The 12,318-nt window shown below is 37.2% G+C and overlaps 1 protein-coding gene across 1 annotated transcript; it reads left to right on the forward strand.

Moving 5' to 3' along the window:
• Positions 1–3,173: 3,173 nt before the first annotated feature.
• On the forward strand, positions 3,174–8,616 carry LOC137709740 (uncharacterized). Its single transcript, XM_068448723.1, has 7 exons — positions 3,174–3,660; positions 4,279–4,526; positions 4,809–4,967; positions 5,136–5,292; positions 5,458–5,600; positions 5,750–5,785; positions 7,683–8,616. Exons 1-7 carry the CDS (start codon positions 3,585–3,587, stop codon positions 8,421–8,423), a joined length of 1,560 nt encoding a protein of 519 aa, XP_068304824.1. The 5' UTR covers positions 3,174–3,584; the 3' UTR covers positions 8,424–8,616.
• Positions 8,617–12,318: the final 3,702 nt, after the last annotated feature.

Genomic DNA, 12,318 nt, shown 5'->3' on the forward strand with positions numbered 1-12,318 from the left:
CATATACTTCCCCATAATACCCTTACACCCCACGTTTTCAATATACACCTTACATTTTTTACATGCACCCCACATTTTTTATATACCCCACATTTCTCAAATCATATAAAGCTTTTAATTTGGAATAAAAATATTGACTGGAATTTTGATAGAAGATGCTGCATGGGATTTAAAGCATATGTGGGTTGTTTTCAATTCCACCATTAAAATCCACGTCGTCTGTTTTTAATATTTTGTGGTAATTTTAAGTGTTTAATTCTTCATGTAATCCATGTGATCTCTAAAAGATGAATACGAATATAAAAGCTTGAATAATGCAACAAAAGCAAGATTAAATAATTATCGATGTCATCAAAATCACTAAAACAATAAAAAAAATATGAAGTTTTACCTCATGTGAATTTTTTGAAACATCAATTTCGTGTTTCATTCGTCAAAATTAATTTTTCTCAATCAACATGTTTGTCGTTTCATTGGTTTGTTCAACAATGGAGGGTCAGAGGGGTTTTGATAATTAAAGAAGATAAATAATACGTTAAAAGTAATTTGGGGTGTATTTAGATTTTTTTTTTAAAAACCTAATAAGGTCAAAATTGCCATTGCATAGTGAGGCAATAAGTTATTTAATATTAAATTTTAATATGGGGTGCATTCAACATTTTATCGGATGTTAATATAAAAAGCGTTTCTAGAATGCTAATTGAATTCATAATTTAAGAACCCTACTTTTTTGAATTATGTACCAGCTTACCATTTACCGATTTATCACTTTCCCTTATTTATTTATTTATTTATTTTTTCTGAGTGGGTACGGTTCTATTTGGCCTGGTTCACCTCCAAATTTGTGAGCTGAACGATGGATGACACATTCCCGGTCCGAATCAATTTTAAAAATAAAAAGTTTTAGAAAGAACCCAAATTGAATCGAACCGACTTGGTTTTGGTTCTGCTAGTTCTCAATCCTAACCTTTTTGCCATAATTTCATTTGCAGTTGTCCAATCAACTTTGTTAAAAAAAAATGAATCGACATGTCTATAAAAGTCCATGAAAGTCTACAATATGAGAATCTTGAATCTTTGGAAGTCCATTGTCTTTGCGGAAGTCTAAAGCCATAAAGCGACAATTGGCTTTTAGAGTGAAATATTGTTTGGACGTGTTTTTTAAATGACAAAAACGTTTTTAAAGAAAATATTTTTAGATTTCAAAAATACTTAAATTGCTTTTTACAAGAAGCACCACTGCTTCTTTTAGGAAGTACTTTAAGTACTTTTTTAGGATTTATTAGCATTTTTATTAAGGATTGTTTTAAAAAATATTTTCACTAAAAGCGTTTTCAGTCATTTTAAAAGCACATTCAAACGAGCTTTAATTTCTTTTCGGCTTAGTTTTTGTTACTCCCTTGAAACTCAACTTTAATTTTACGTTGCTCATTGAAATCATTTTGCACAACTTTGCCTTCATAAACTCAATTTTTGTGCCATTTTGACATTTTTCATCAATTCACCAAGTAATGCGAAAATTGAGTTTGAAGGAGAAAGTAACGCAAAATGAGTTTCAGGGGGTAAAGTACGATTAAATAGAGTTTAACGGTGCGTTACAAAAAAAAAAAAAATCCTTTTATGGTATTGTAGCAAGTGATTATTATTTTTTATTTTTAAACAAATGATGACAGAATAAACTAAATTCATCCAAATTGTGAAATGGCAAAAATTTGAATTTAGAATCTAGTAACAGCAAAATAAAAGACTTGATACCCCAAGTCAATTCACCACTACCCGTGGATTGTAACATGGTTAAAGACTTCAAAATTAACAATTGAAATCCCCTTGCATTGCTTTGTGCGCTCGCAGAAATGTCCCTGTAGACATCGAAATTTCGGTGAAATGAATGTTGACCAATAATTAAAATTTCAACACTCACGTGTCACATAAATCTTACACATAGCGTGTGACTTAACGAAAAATCGAAATAAATCGGAAAAGTCATCAAATAGGACATGTGTCAACACTTGGCAAAAATGATTTATTTCATCTGAATATTATATTCAAAATTAGGCCTTGAAAATTTCTATAAATAGAAGCCAATTTCATTCATTTCATTTCACCAATTCACATCACACCAAAACCTTGAAGCTTTGAAACTCTAAAGCTCTCAATCAAATCCCAAAGGATCAAGAAAACTCTATTCGTTCTTCATCAAATCCTCCTTCAAGATCAAACCCCGACGAGCCTTGAAGAAAATGTTCATCGTTCATCATCCGTTCATCCTAAGATCAAGCCCCAACGGCCATTTGGATCAACAACATTAACAAATCCACAGACCCGTTCTTCAAGATCAAGCCCAAAAGCCCTTAAAGATCCGTTCATCAACTGTTCATCCTAAGATCAAGCCCCTGACAGTCCTTTGGATCAACAACATCAATAAATCTGCACAACCGTTCATCCTAAGATCAAGCCCCGACGGCCATTTGGATCAACAACATCAATAAATCCGCATAACTGTTTATCCTAAGATCAAGCCCCAACGGCCTTTTGGATCAACAACATCAACAAATCCACACCCCCGTTCTTCAAGATCAAGCCCAAAAGCCCTTGAAGATCCGTTCATCAACTGTTCATCTTAAGATCAAGCCCCGACGGCCCTTTAGATCAACAACATCAATAAATCCGCATAACTGTTCATCCCTAGACCAAGCCCCGATGACCCTTTGGATCAACAACCCATGTTTCCGTGTTTACAGTCCCTCAAATAACGATTGAACCTCGCTAAAATGGTAGTCCATTCCATTTAATTCCAACAGGTGAGACTGGCAGATCAGAAACTGTTTAACAGCCTCTGGTCTTTTATTTTCCATTTTCTCATAATTAGTGATTTCTTTTAAAATATATTTTCTAAGTTAGTTCGAACTTTCATTTACATAATTTAAATTCAAAACTTCCGACTTATAAATTAAAATAAATAAATATTTAAATCTAAGCAAGTAGGAGATTTGTTTTTTTCTTTCCCTTCTGATTAAACGATATTTTACATAAAAAAATGAGGTAGTAAACTAAACCTTATAATGCTCTAGTAAAAATATGATTAAAATTCATTTTTAGCGCAAATTAAATTTAAAAACTTTTCACGAATAATACCACTGGAGCGTACAGTATATTTGCAAGTAGCAGTTAGAGACAGAACCTCAGTTCTTCCCTCATTCTTCTGGCTTGGGCCCCTGCAACTGAAAAATAGAAAACCGTTTCTAGGGTTTTGCAAATTCAGCAATTCTTCTCTTTAAATTATATCCACTTTAACCTCCCTTACAAATTCGGGATTCTGTAATTTGCTCAAGGTGGTCGTATTCCCCAGTTCAACTACTCCCAACTCTGATTCTCTCTTTCTCTACATTTGTTCCAATCCTCTTGCTGCCTTCCGCTAACTGGAGCTGTTTCGTCGTCGGTTTTAGGGTTTAAGTTGAAAAATTTGTGGGGTTTTTCTGAATTTTCTGCAAAGGTTTTATCTTTTTCGAATGGTTTTTGGGTGTTTTGTTTAGTATAAATTGTTGGAGGGGTGGGTGGTGAAAAGTGCATTGTTGGAATAGGATATGAATAGTGTATTCACTGAGCAGATACTTGCAGACAAGCTCTCCAAGGTCAACAGCACCCAGCAATGCATTGAAAGTATCCTTTTTCATCTTTTTATTTATTTATTTATCCCGAAGATTTCGCAATGCTCTTTTAATTTTCTCTGGATGATACTTGCTCGTTATTTGATCTAATTGATGAAGTAGCATATGTGATGTAATTGGTAGTTTGGGTTATCTGGTTTTCTGTTTGGGTTATGCTTGCTTGATGGGGATTGAATTCGAGTTCTCTCTCTCGACGTAGTTTTTCTAAAGTTTGAAACGTAAACAATAGCTGATTCGAAATTCTGTGATGCTGCTATGAAACCGAATAGGGATTGTTTTCCCAAATTTATTGCTACTCCACCGTCAAGTGGTTCAATGGTTCAACGAGATGGTTTGATACTTAAGACAAAGTAGGCACACAACCATTCAGTTAACTCTATCGGTGTCATTAACTAGCCTCTCAAGCTTAGTGGGATGATGACTTAAGTAGCAAGGATGAAATGAGTTGTGAGAAAATGTATATACTGTTGATTTGATTAAAGTACTTTTCTTTCTGTAACTTTTTTGAAGGATGAGTTAGAACAATGTCCAGGTTTATATTTCTTGTTATCTTGTATGCATTCTGAGGAAATGATGTTTACTGTCTTTGGTGCCTTGACTTTCTAATAAGCTTTGTCACATTGGTGTATATTTCACCGGAGCAAAGCGGAACTGGTTGTCGCAACATGGGATAAACAATTCCGTAGTGCACAGATGGTTCAGAAAGTTCCTCTCTTGTATCTTGCAAATGACATCCTGCAGAACAGTAAGCGGAAAGGAAATGAATTTGTTACTGAGTTTTGGAAGGTTCTTCCAGCAGCTCTCAAAGTTGTTCACGACGAAGGCGATAATCATGGAAAGAATGTTGTATCTAGATTGGTAAGTCCCTCCTTTTATTTTGTTTCATATAAGTAATCCAGCTACTGCTAGCATGACCTGTAACTGTAAATGAAGATTAAAGTTCCGAGGAATTTGGAGTTGGGTATTAGGTTTGGTCACTATTCTCTTTTAAATCATCTTCCCTTCCTCTTTACGTGATCCAAGGAATGGTATGTTAATCATGTGAACCAATTTAAGAATTTTTTACCAACTGGTTTATTATTCTCTTTTAAGTTGTAAAGCAGAATGGCTTAACTTTGTTGTCGCTTACAAAATTGCTAGGTTGGTATTTGGGAAGAGAGACGAGTATTTGGGTCTCGTGCAAGGAGCCTAAAAGAAGTAATGCTTGGGGAAGAAGTGCCTCCACCGTTGGAATTCAGTGGCAAAAAGCGCCCTCGTTCAGTCAGAATTGTAAAAAGAGATTCACGCTCTATCAGAACGGTGAGAAAAAGGGCCTTCACTTACTTTTCTCATTTTGCTTCATTTTATTTCTTTTGGACGACCATCTCTGTTGAAAAAAGTCTTTGCTCAATTTGATACGTATTTATCTTGTACATTTGTACTTATTTTTGTCTAGAGATTTCTAACTTCGTGTTATTTGGAAAATAGAAACTTTCTATTGGAGGTCCAGCTGAGAAGATTGTATCCGCATTTCACTTGGTGATCAGTGAACATCCCACTGAAGATGCTGAGATGAGTAAATGCAAGTCTGCAGCTCACCGTGTAAGGAAGTTGGAGAAAGATGTTGACATTGCCTGTACTAATGGTAAACTAACAATTCTATACAGTTAACATTTATTGTATTAACTAGAGTATTGACAGGAAATATTTTTAGCTGTTTCCAAATTACATCCTTTTACATTAGGGAATGGAAGTCTTGCTTTGATTTTTAAGAGAGTTGTTTCTTATGCATATTTTCTTTTATCTTCAGCTAAAGATCCAAAGCGGGAAACTTTAGCGAAAGAACTAGAGGAGGAGGAAAATATTTTGAAGCAGTGTATCAATAAACTTAAATCAGTTGAAACCAGTAGAGTAGCACTTTTATCTCAATTAAAAGAAGCTCTGCATGATCAGGTATCGAATCATACCACTGTTTTCTTTAACTATTGAGTAAGTTTTCAATACTGAAACATGCAAATAAACAAGCATGTAGTGCTCCTTAAACAAGACACTTTGTTTCATGGTGTATGCTTTTGCTGACTTAATAGAATCTTTTTTTTCAGGAATCTGAACTGGAGAATATTCGAACTCATATGCAGGTATGCCTCTAATGATTATATATTTGAAAACATTGCATTTCTGCTTTTCAACTCTTATGTTTTTAAGCGATGTCAGACCACTAAAAAAAAAAAGTTTTAAGAGAAGGGAATATTAGGATGTTATAAATTTCACCATTCGATCACCATTCTATAGTATTTTTTATGGCAAGTCGTGGATTGCCCTGGTGGTTAAGGCCTTCCTCTTCAATCCACTGCTTAGTGTAGAATATCGTTTGTATAGTAGTTCTTGAGAGATTGTTTGATGGATCTGCTGGACATTGTATTTTCATGTTTTAGAATGCTATAAAACCTCGTCTGTCACAAGGTAGCAACTGTAGCATCCACTTGACCACGAAACTGTTACAAGAAGCAGCAGCAAAAAATTCCTAGACCCAGTTGAGGTCATGGACCTGAATCAGTAGATCATTTTAACTCCATTGAAGATGTAATATAAATGGGTGGATGCTTAGGACTCATTTATGAGCTGCGTAAGACCCAAATGAAAAACACAATGAGTTACTGCCCTCTTCCACAGGTAGGTGCAAGTTCTGAGAAGACTGAAATAAACAGAATAGAACCTCTCATCAGTATCCTTATTTTGGAACTGTTCATTTGGTTAGTATGAGTTGTGATCTCCGGAAGTCTCTGAGATATTCTTGATTAAGTGTTTTACTGTCACACTTCCTAGTGCAAGAAAGTGGCTTTCTAATGGGCTTTCGGCTTTTTCAATTACAGTGCCTTGCTTGAATTTTCTGTTCTGGTACATGGCTTGACTTCAATTTTAAACGATTTGTCAAGTGTTATCATAGTTCTCGGACGAGCAATGAAAAGATTCTGGAGCACCAAGTATTTCTTGGCGAGCTCAATTTTACGTATTTGTTCCTCCAATGATTGTAGCACGAAGTATTTCTTGGGGAGCTCTAATATGATCAGATTTATAAGTAAGCATCTCTTGCAAAATATGAGCAATACCGAATCCCTCCAGAGCAATCAACTATGGAGAAGAATTTTGACATTAGGACTTTTTTGCGTAACGATCTCTCTCGTTACTCTTGTTACTGTTCTGAGAAAGAACTTTGTTGTCGTATACTCCAATTCATAACCTGTTTTGTTGTCCAAATCACAACCTGTTGAGTTATTCATGGGCGACAGATGTAGGCTATGTTAGGGTGAGGGATTTTCAAGTTTCAAGGGGTTGAGGCCAAACTAACAAGGAAATGGACTAAAAAAGTGTTAGATAGAGGGGATTAGAAATGCACCATGAGAAATACAAAGGCATGTACGAGGGATTTGTAAATGACTCCTTCCAAGTAGTCATTTGTAAATCCTTCTCACATGCCTTTGCGATACTCATGAAATGCATGTCTAATCCCCACTATCTAATTCTGTAGTCTATTTCTTACTAACTGGGCCTCAATTCCTTTGGACTTGGAAGTCACCCAATTGGGTCGTTTATAGTTGGCCTGGTCTGATTATATCATGTCAAGTTTTCAGTGAACTTTGCGGTAATAGATGCATTCAATTCCCATTCGTGGAAGTTCTCTTATATATCGTGTTAGCAAGCTTTGCACCGATCTCAGGCTAGTTTTCAGTACCTTGATTGTGATTACGAGGTCATGAAAACCATCCAGTAAATCAAGACGGTTGACATGCTGATGTAGTAATTCCTTCAAAGCATGCTATCTTTTGTGCCCTCAGTTTATTTGATGTTGAAATAATTTTACACGTGGGCTTTGTTGTATTCTGCCAAAATATTTAGAACACGGGTCTCTCTCAAAGTCACTGTTTGCAGTCGGTACAGAGATCTGGAACACCATTGTTTAGCTTTGTTATTATAACAATAGTGCAGTGTATCATCTAACTGCGAAGTTGATATGTTATGTTTTGATGAGTGTAGGTAGCACAGGCACAGGTAGAAGAAGCCACCAACATGCGGAAGCGGCTCAATGATGATGATTATCTGTTTAAACCATCAAGTGCGACCAGTCCATTGACTGATGCAAATTCTAAAGGCGGACAAACACCTAGGAAATCAGCTGCAGCCATTGCAGCTTTGGTTGCTGACAAGCTTGCTGCTTCTAGTTCTTCTCAATCGATTATGACTTCAGTTCTTTCAACATTTGCTGCTGAAGAAGCGAAGAATGCTGGTCTGACAAAGCCCTCCACGTCTATGCCCCAGAGTTCGGGCACTGAATCAATATCCAAACCTGAGAGGTCCATGCCCGTATCAGATGCCAATGTTTTTATGTCATCACAAGCGCCTTCTGTGCAGCCAAGCCATTCGTACCAATCAGCATTGGTTCCCCAACCGCAGAATCAAGCCCCAACCTCTCAAGGTCAATTTCACATGCTTCCAAACCCACCCTCCCAACAATATTTACAGCCATCAGGAGGGGGCATGAGCCCATATGTTTACGGTAGCATTCCACCTTTGCCTCTAGGGCCACCACCTCGCCCACCTCATATGGCGACATCAATGGTGCCTTTGGCTCAGCAGCCATTGCAAATGAATCAGCAACCTGTACAAATTAGCCAGCAGCAACCAATACCCTCAACTCAGCAGCCTCCTCACGCTCCTAGTTTCCGGCCACTTCAGCCACCCGGAATGGTGTATTATGCTCATCATCATTCTCAGTAAATTTGATAACTTACGTAGACAGTATAACCAATGTGAAATTTTGAGGAAAAGCATTCTGTAGCGAGATCAAATTTTTGTTTATTCATTTGGTGTCAGTGTTTTGACATTTTTCTTGGAGTTGGCATTTCGGCTCTCGTTTTTGCTCTTTTCAGATCCGATATAAACTTTTAAATGTCGGTTTTGTAACATTAATCTTGAGTGGTTATTGTAACCAAGTAAAAATGTCATATGATGTCTTTACAATGTGTATAAGATGATGTTTGCTAACTTTTCTGAAGAGGTTGATTTAGGACCTTGTAAGAGTCGCTCTAGCGCGGATTGCTGCTTCAAAAGGCTTGTTTAATTTCCATCCGGGTACTCATCCCTCGTCACCACTCCCGTGAATCCCCTCCTATCGCTTGCCACCCAGCAGGCGTCCACATTAATATTGACAGCTCCTTGATTCGGTGGAGACCAATGGACTCCATCTTCCTTACTCGTTGGACTGGGCAAAGACGTGGTGCTCGGTCTTGAAATTGTTTCTTTAAAGGCCGAGACCGAATGGGAAATAGCATCAATAACCCTTCTTGGGTAGATAGTTTGATTGTTGAATTGGAAGTCACACCTTGATTTCCATATATGCCAGCATGTATAGTCAATATAAGATAATCGATTAATCCTCACCTCCATCGACCCATTCGCCGAATCATACATCTATACCAGCCAGTTTGCCCAGTTTGATACCTGCAGTCGATGAGATCTAATATTCAGCATTCTCCCAAACCAAACCACTTCCTACCATGACTTTGGTCTCTTGAGTGGTACCGGTACTATGTCTTGTGCATCACACAAACCCCGACAACAAAGCTAACTAGCGCCAATGGAAGACATTACTGGAAAACAAAAAACAACCGAACACTAATTAATATATATATATTACCACTCATCAAAACAAAATATTGTATCATTCACTCCATATTGGAAAATTCTTTACCGAACTCGAATGGGGAATTCCCCTTTATCACACAAAACCCCTTCATACTCAGCATGTTCTCATCCCAAACAACCATTACAATTACTATGATTATATCCAGGCATGGACCAACATTTTTCTCCACCAGACAGAAGACTTTAGTCATTCATGGTTCATAACCTTTGATAAGAATTTCAGATTGCGGTTTCCTGCATGGTTTCCAGATTGGTGGGCTTCCCATGGCCCAAGCTCTTCTATCATTCCAGATGACCTTCGTCATGTACTCACAAACAATTTCCAGCCCAGTTTTGATAGAAGTCGTTTCGACAACAGAGTTACTATTTTTTCACTGCTCATGGCCAAGTATAAGATCCCATGGATTCTCAAATGGAACTTTGAAGTAGACACTGGTGGTATTTACAGAACCCGATGGGTAAAATGGTGGGATAAATTCAATCACCAAAAAATTATTGATCTTGTAAAAATGGAATTTCCCCAGGCATCTTCTCAGGCACTGCCAATCAAAGTTTCAACTTCGTCCTCACAAGCTTTGCCAGTTCATCAGCAATTTCCTGAGTTGCTAAAAACCCAGGAGCCAATTCAATCCCTATCAGACATTAGTCCGTCATCTTCCCTCAAAGGAAAACCTTCTAAGTCCTCCAGCTCAAAGAAAAAGGAGAAATCTGATAAGTCCCCCCAGCTTCTGGACTTGGCTCAACAGCTCATGGCTGAAGCGGCAATGCTACAAAAAAGAAAAGGTTCAGGTTCGGACTCTGATGCTTCTGATGCAGGGTCTCAGCCTCCCGCCAATTGGGCTGATCAAGTGGACCTTCAAGACGCACAAGATCCGTTCGACTATTGAATTGCATTATTTGCCCATGTGATTGTGTCAGCCAAACAGCATCATCAGCAGTAGCTGTTCTCATTTCTTCCGCAAGACAAGGTCATTATTCATCAATAGTGAAAAACAAAAAGTCACTATTCATCAATAGTGAAAAACAAAAAGGTCACTATTCATTTAACTTTTGTAAAAGAATCAAAGCATCTTCACTATTCATTCAACTTTTGAAGAAGAAACAACGTAATTACACAGCTTTGCCAGCCTTCTTCAGAGGACAGCGGGATTCCCAGGTCTAATTTGCAAGCTTCAATCATTCTCCTCCCTCTATAAAAGAAGAACTCAGCTTCAGAAGAAAAATATATAGTTTTTTAAACACTCTCTGCGTATTCAAAAGAACGGAGAATATTTCCAAACACTTGTAATACATATATTATTCAGGATGCCTGCGAGCTCCACCTTGTTTACTTGTTTCATCTGCCATTAGGTAACATCTGTTTGTAATCTGCATTGCAGTAAGTTTTCAATAAATTTATTTTCAAAATATATTTGCATCATTACATTTAATTCATTATTTTGATATGCTACTCTGTTTTTATATGTTTTACTTCTGCACTTTAAATTCTATGGACGGCTTTGCCGCCTGCACTTTAAATTCTATGGACGGCTTTGCCGCCTGCTGCTGTTAGTTCCACCCCATTTGGTATCAGAGCCAAGTGGTTGGTAATTGCATTAACATCTATCTAATCTGTTCATTGCTATTCACATACTTGTATCTTATCTGCATTTCTTAATCGTCGGTCCTCAGTTCTTCTTTCTTCCAGCCAAACAGTAAGACGTGGTCCAAACAATAAGTCCCAGGAGAGGCATGAGTGGGGGAAGAGTCTAGACATACGAGGAAGGTGAATCTTTTAAGTCTTGCATATAGTATACTTGTTTTGTGCATATCATGAGTAGATTATTTAGATCTAGTTCAATGGCCAGCACTAGCTCTAGATCCAACTTAGGAACCATACCTGACATTGTCAATGAAGAACAAAAACTGGATTTTCAAACAGACGAAAGTATTGATTTTTCTGACTGGAACATTCCAAAAGTTTGAACCCAAAATATTTACAAGAAAAAACGGTCTTTGACCTCTTTTAAATCCGAACATCACGTCAAAACAGTTGAGAAGGCTTATGCTCTTAGCAAAGAACATGAGACTTGTCAATTATTTTCTCTAGAACAAATCAAAGCGCATCGTAAAAATGGTCATAACTATCTTCATATTGGTTTAGTTCAAATCGCAGTTAAACCATTAACACGAAAAAGTCTTAACACTTCTATCCTTTTATGTCTACGCGACGCTAGATTTACTGATTTCAACGATAGTATCCTCGGAATGATCGAATCTAGTCTTTACAACGGACCTATCCATTTTGATTGCTTTCCCGATCTCACAATAAGTCTTTCAGATCCACATGTTTTAAAAGCTCTTACTCTTAATATCAAAACCTCTGGGTACCAAGTCCTGGAAGGAACACAACCTTTGGCACTTATTTTTAGAATTTATTACAAAGTCACTGGCACAAACATGAATTTTCAAGCTTTGAACAAAAGTCCTCACGACCACACTCTTTTGATCCAAACAACCCAAGAAAGCGCAAACATAAGAGTACCAAGAACCATTAGGTGATCAGACATCAGTCTCCCTTTAGATTGGTGTTTAATTAATGAAAGTAAGCCGGTTTCTGTCCAAAACAATCTTGTTAATCTCGACAACATTGAACAATATTTTGACGGCACTGTAAAAATCAATTTTGATAGACCAGCAAGAAAATCTTGTGAATCAGTACATTCACATAAATCTTTTACTCCTAGCAGACAATCTTTTTCTGGATCCACGTCAACCGATAGACTGGGTCGAGATCAAGATTTGATCAAATCGTTAGTAAACAAAAAGTTAAAAGAGCAGGAAACTGCACAACAAGATTTAATCAATGATTTGCTCAAATTAAAGTCTGTCGACACTTCTTCACAAGTTGCACATCTTGTTTATCATCCTCCAAACCAAGAAGAACCCACTTCTCCAACTGCTTCTGATTTTGAAACAACATCGGTGA

This window comes from Pyrus communis, chromosome 1 (assembly GCF_963583255.1).
Source record: "Pyrus communis chromosome 1, drPyrComm1.1, whole genome shotgun sequence".
In the NCBI taxonomy this organism is placed as follows: domain Eukaryota; kingdom Viridiplantae; phylum Streptophyta; class Magnoliopsida; order Rosales; family Rosaceae; genus Pyrus; species Pyrus communis.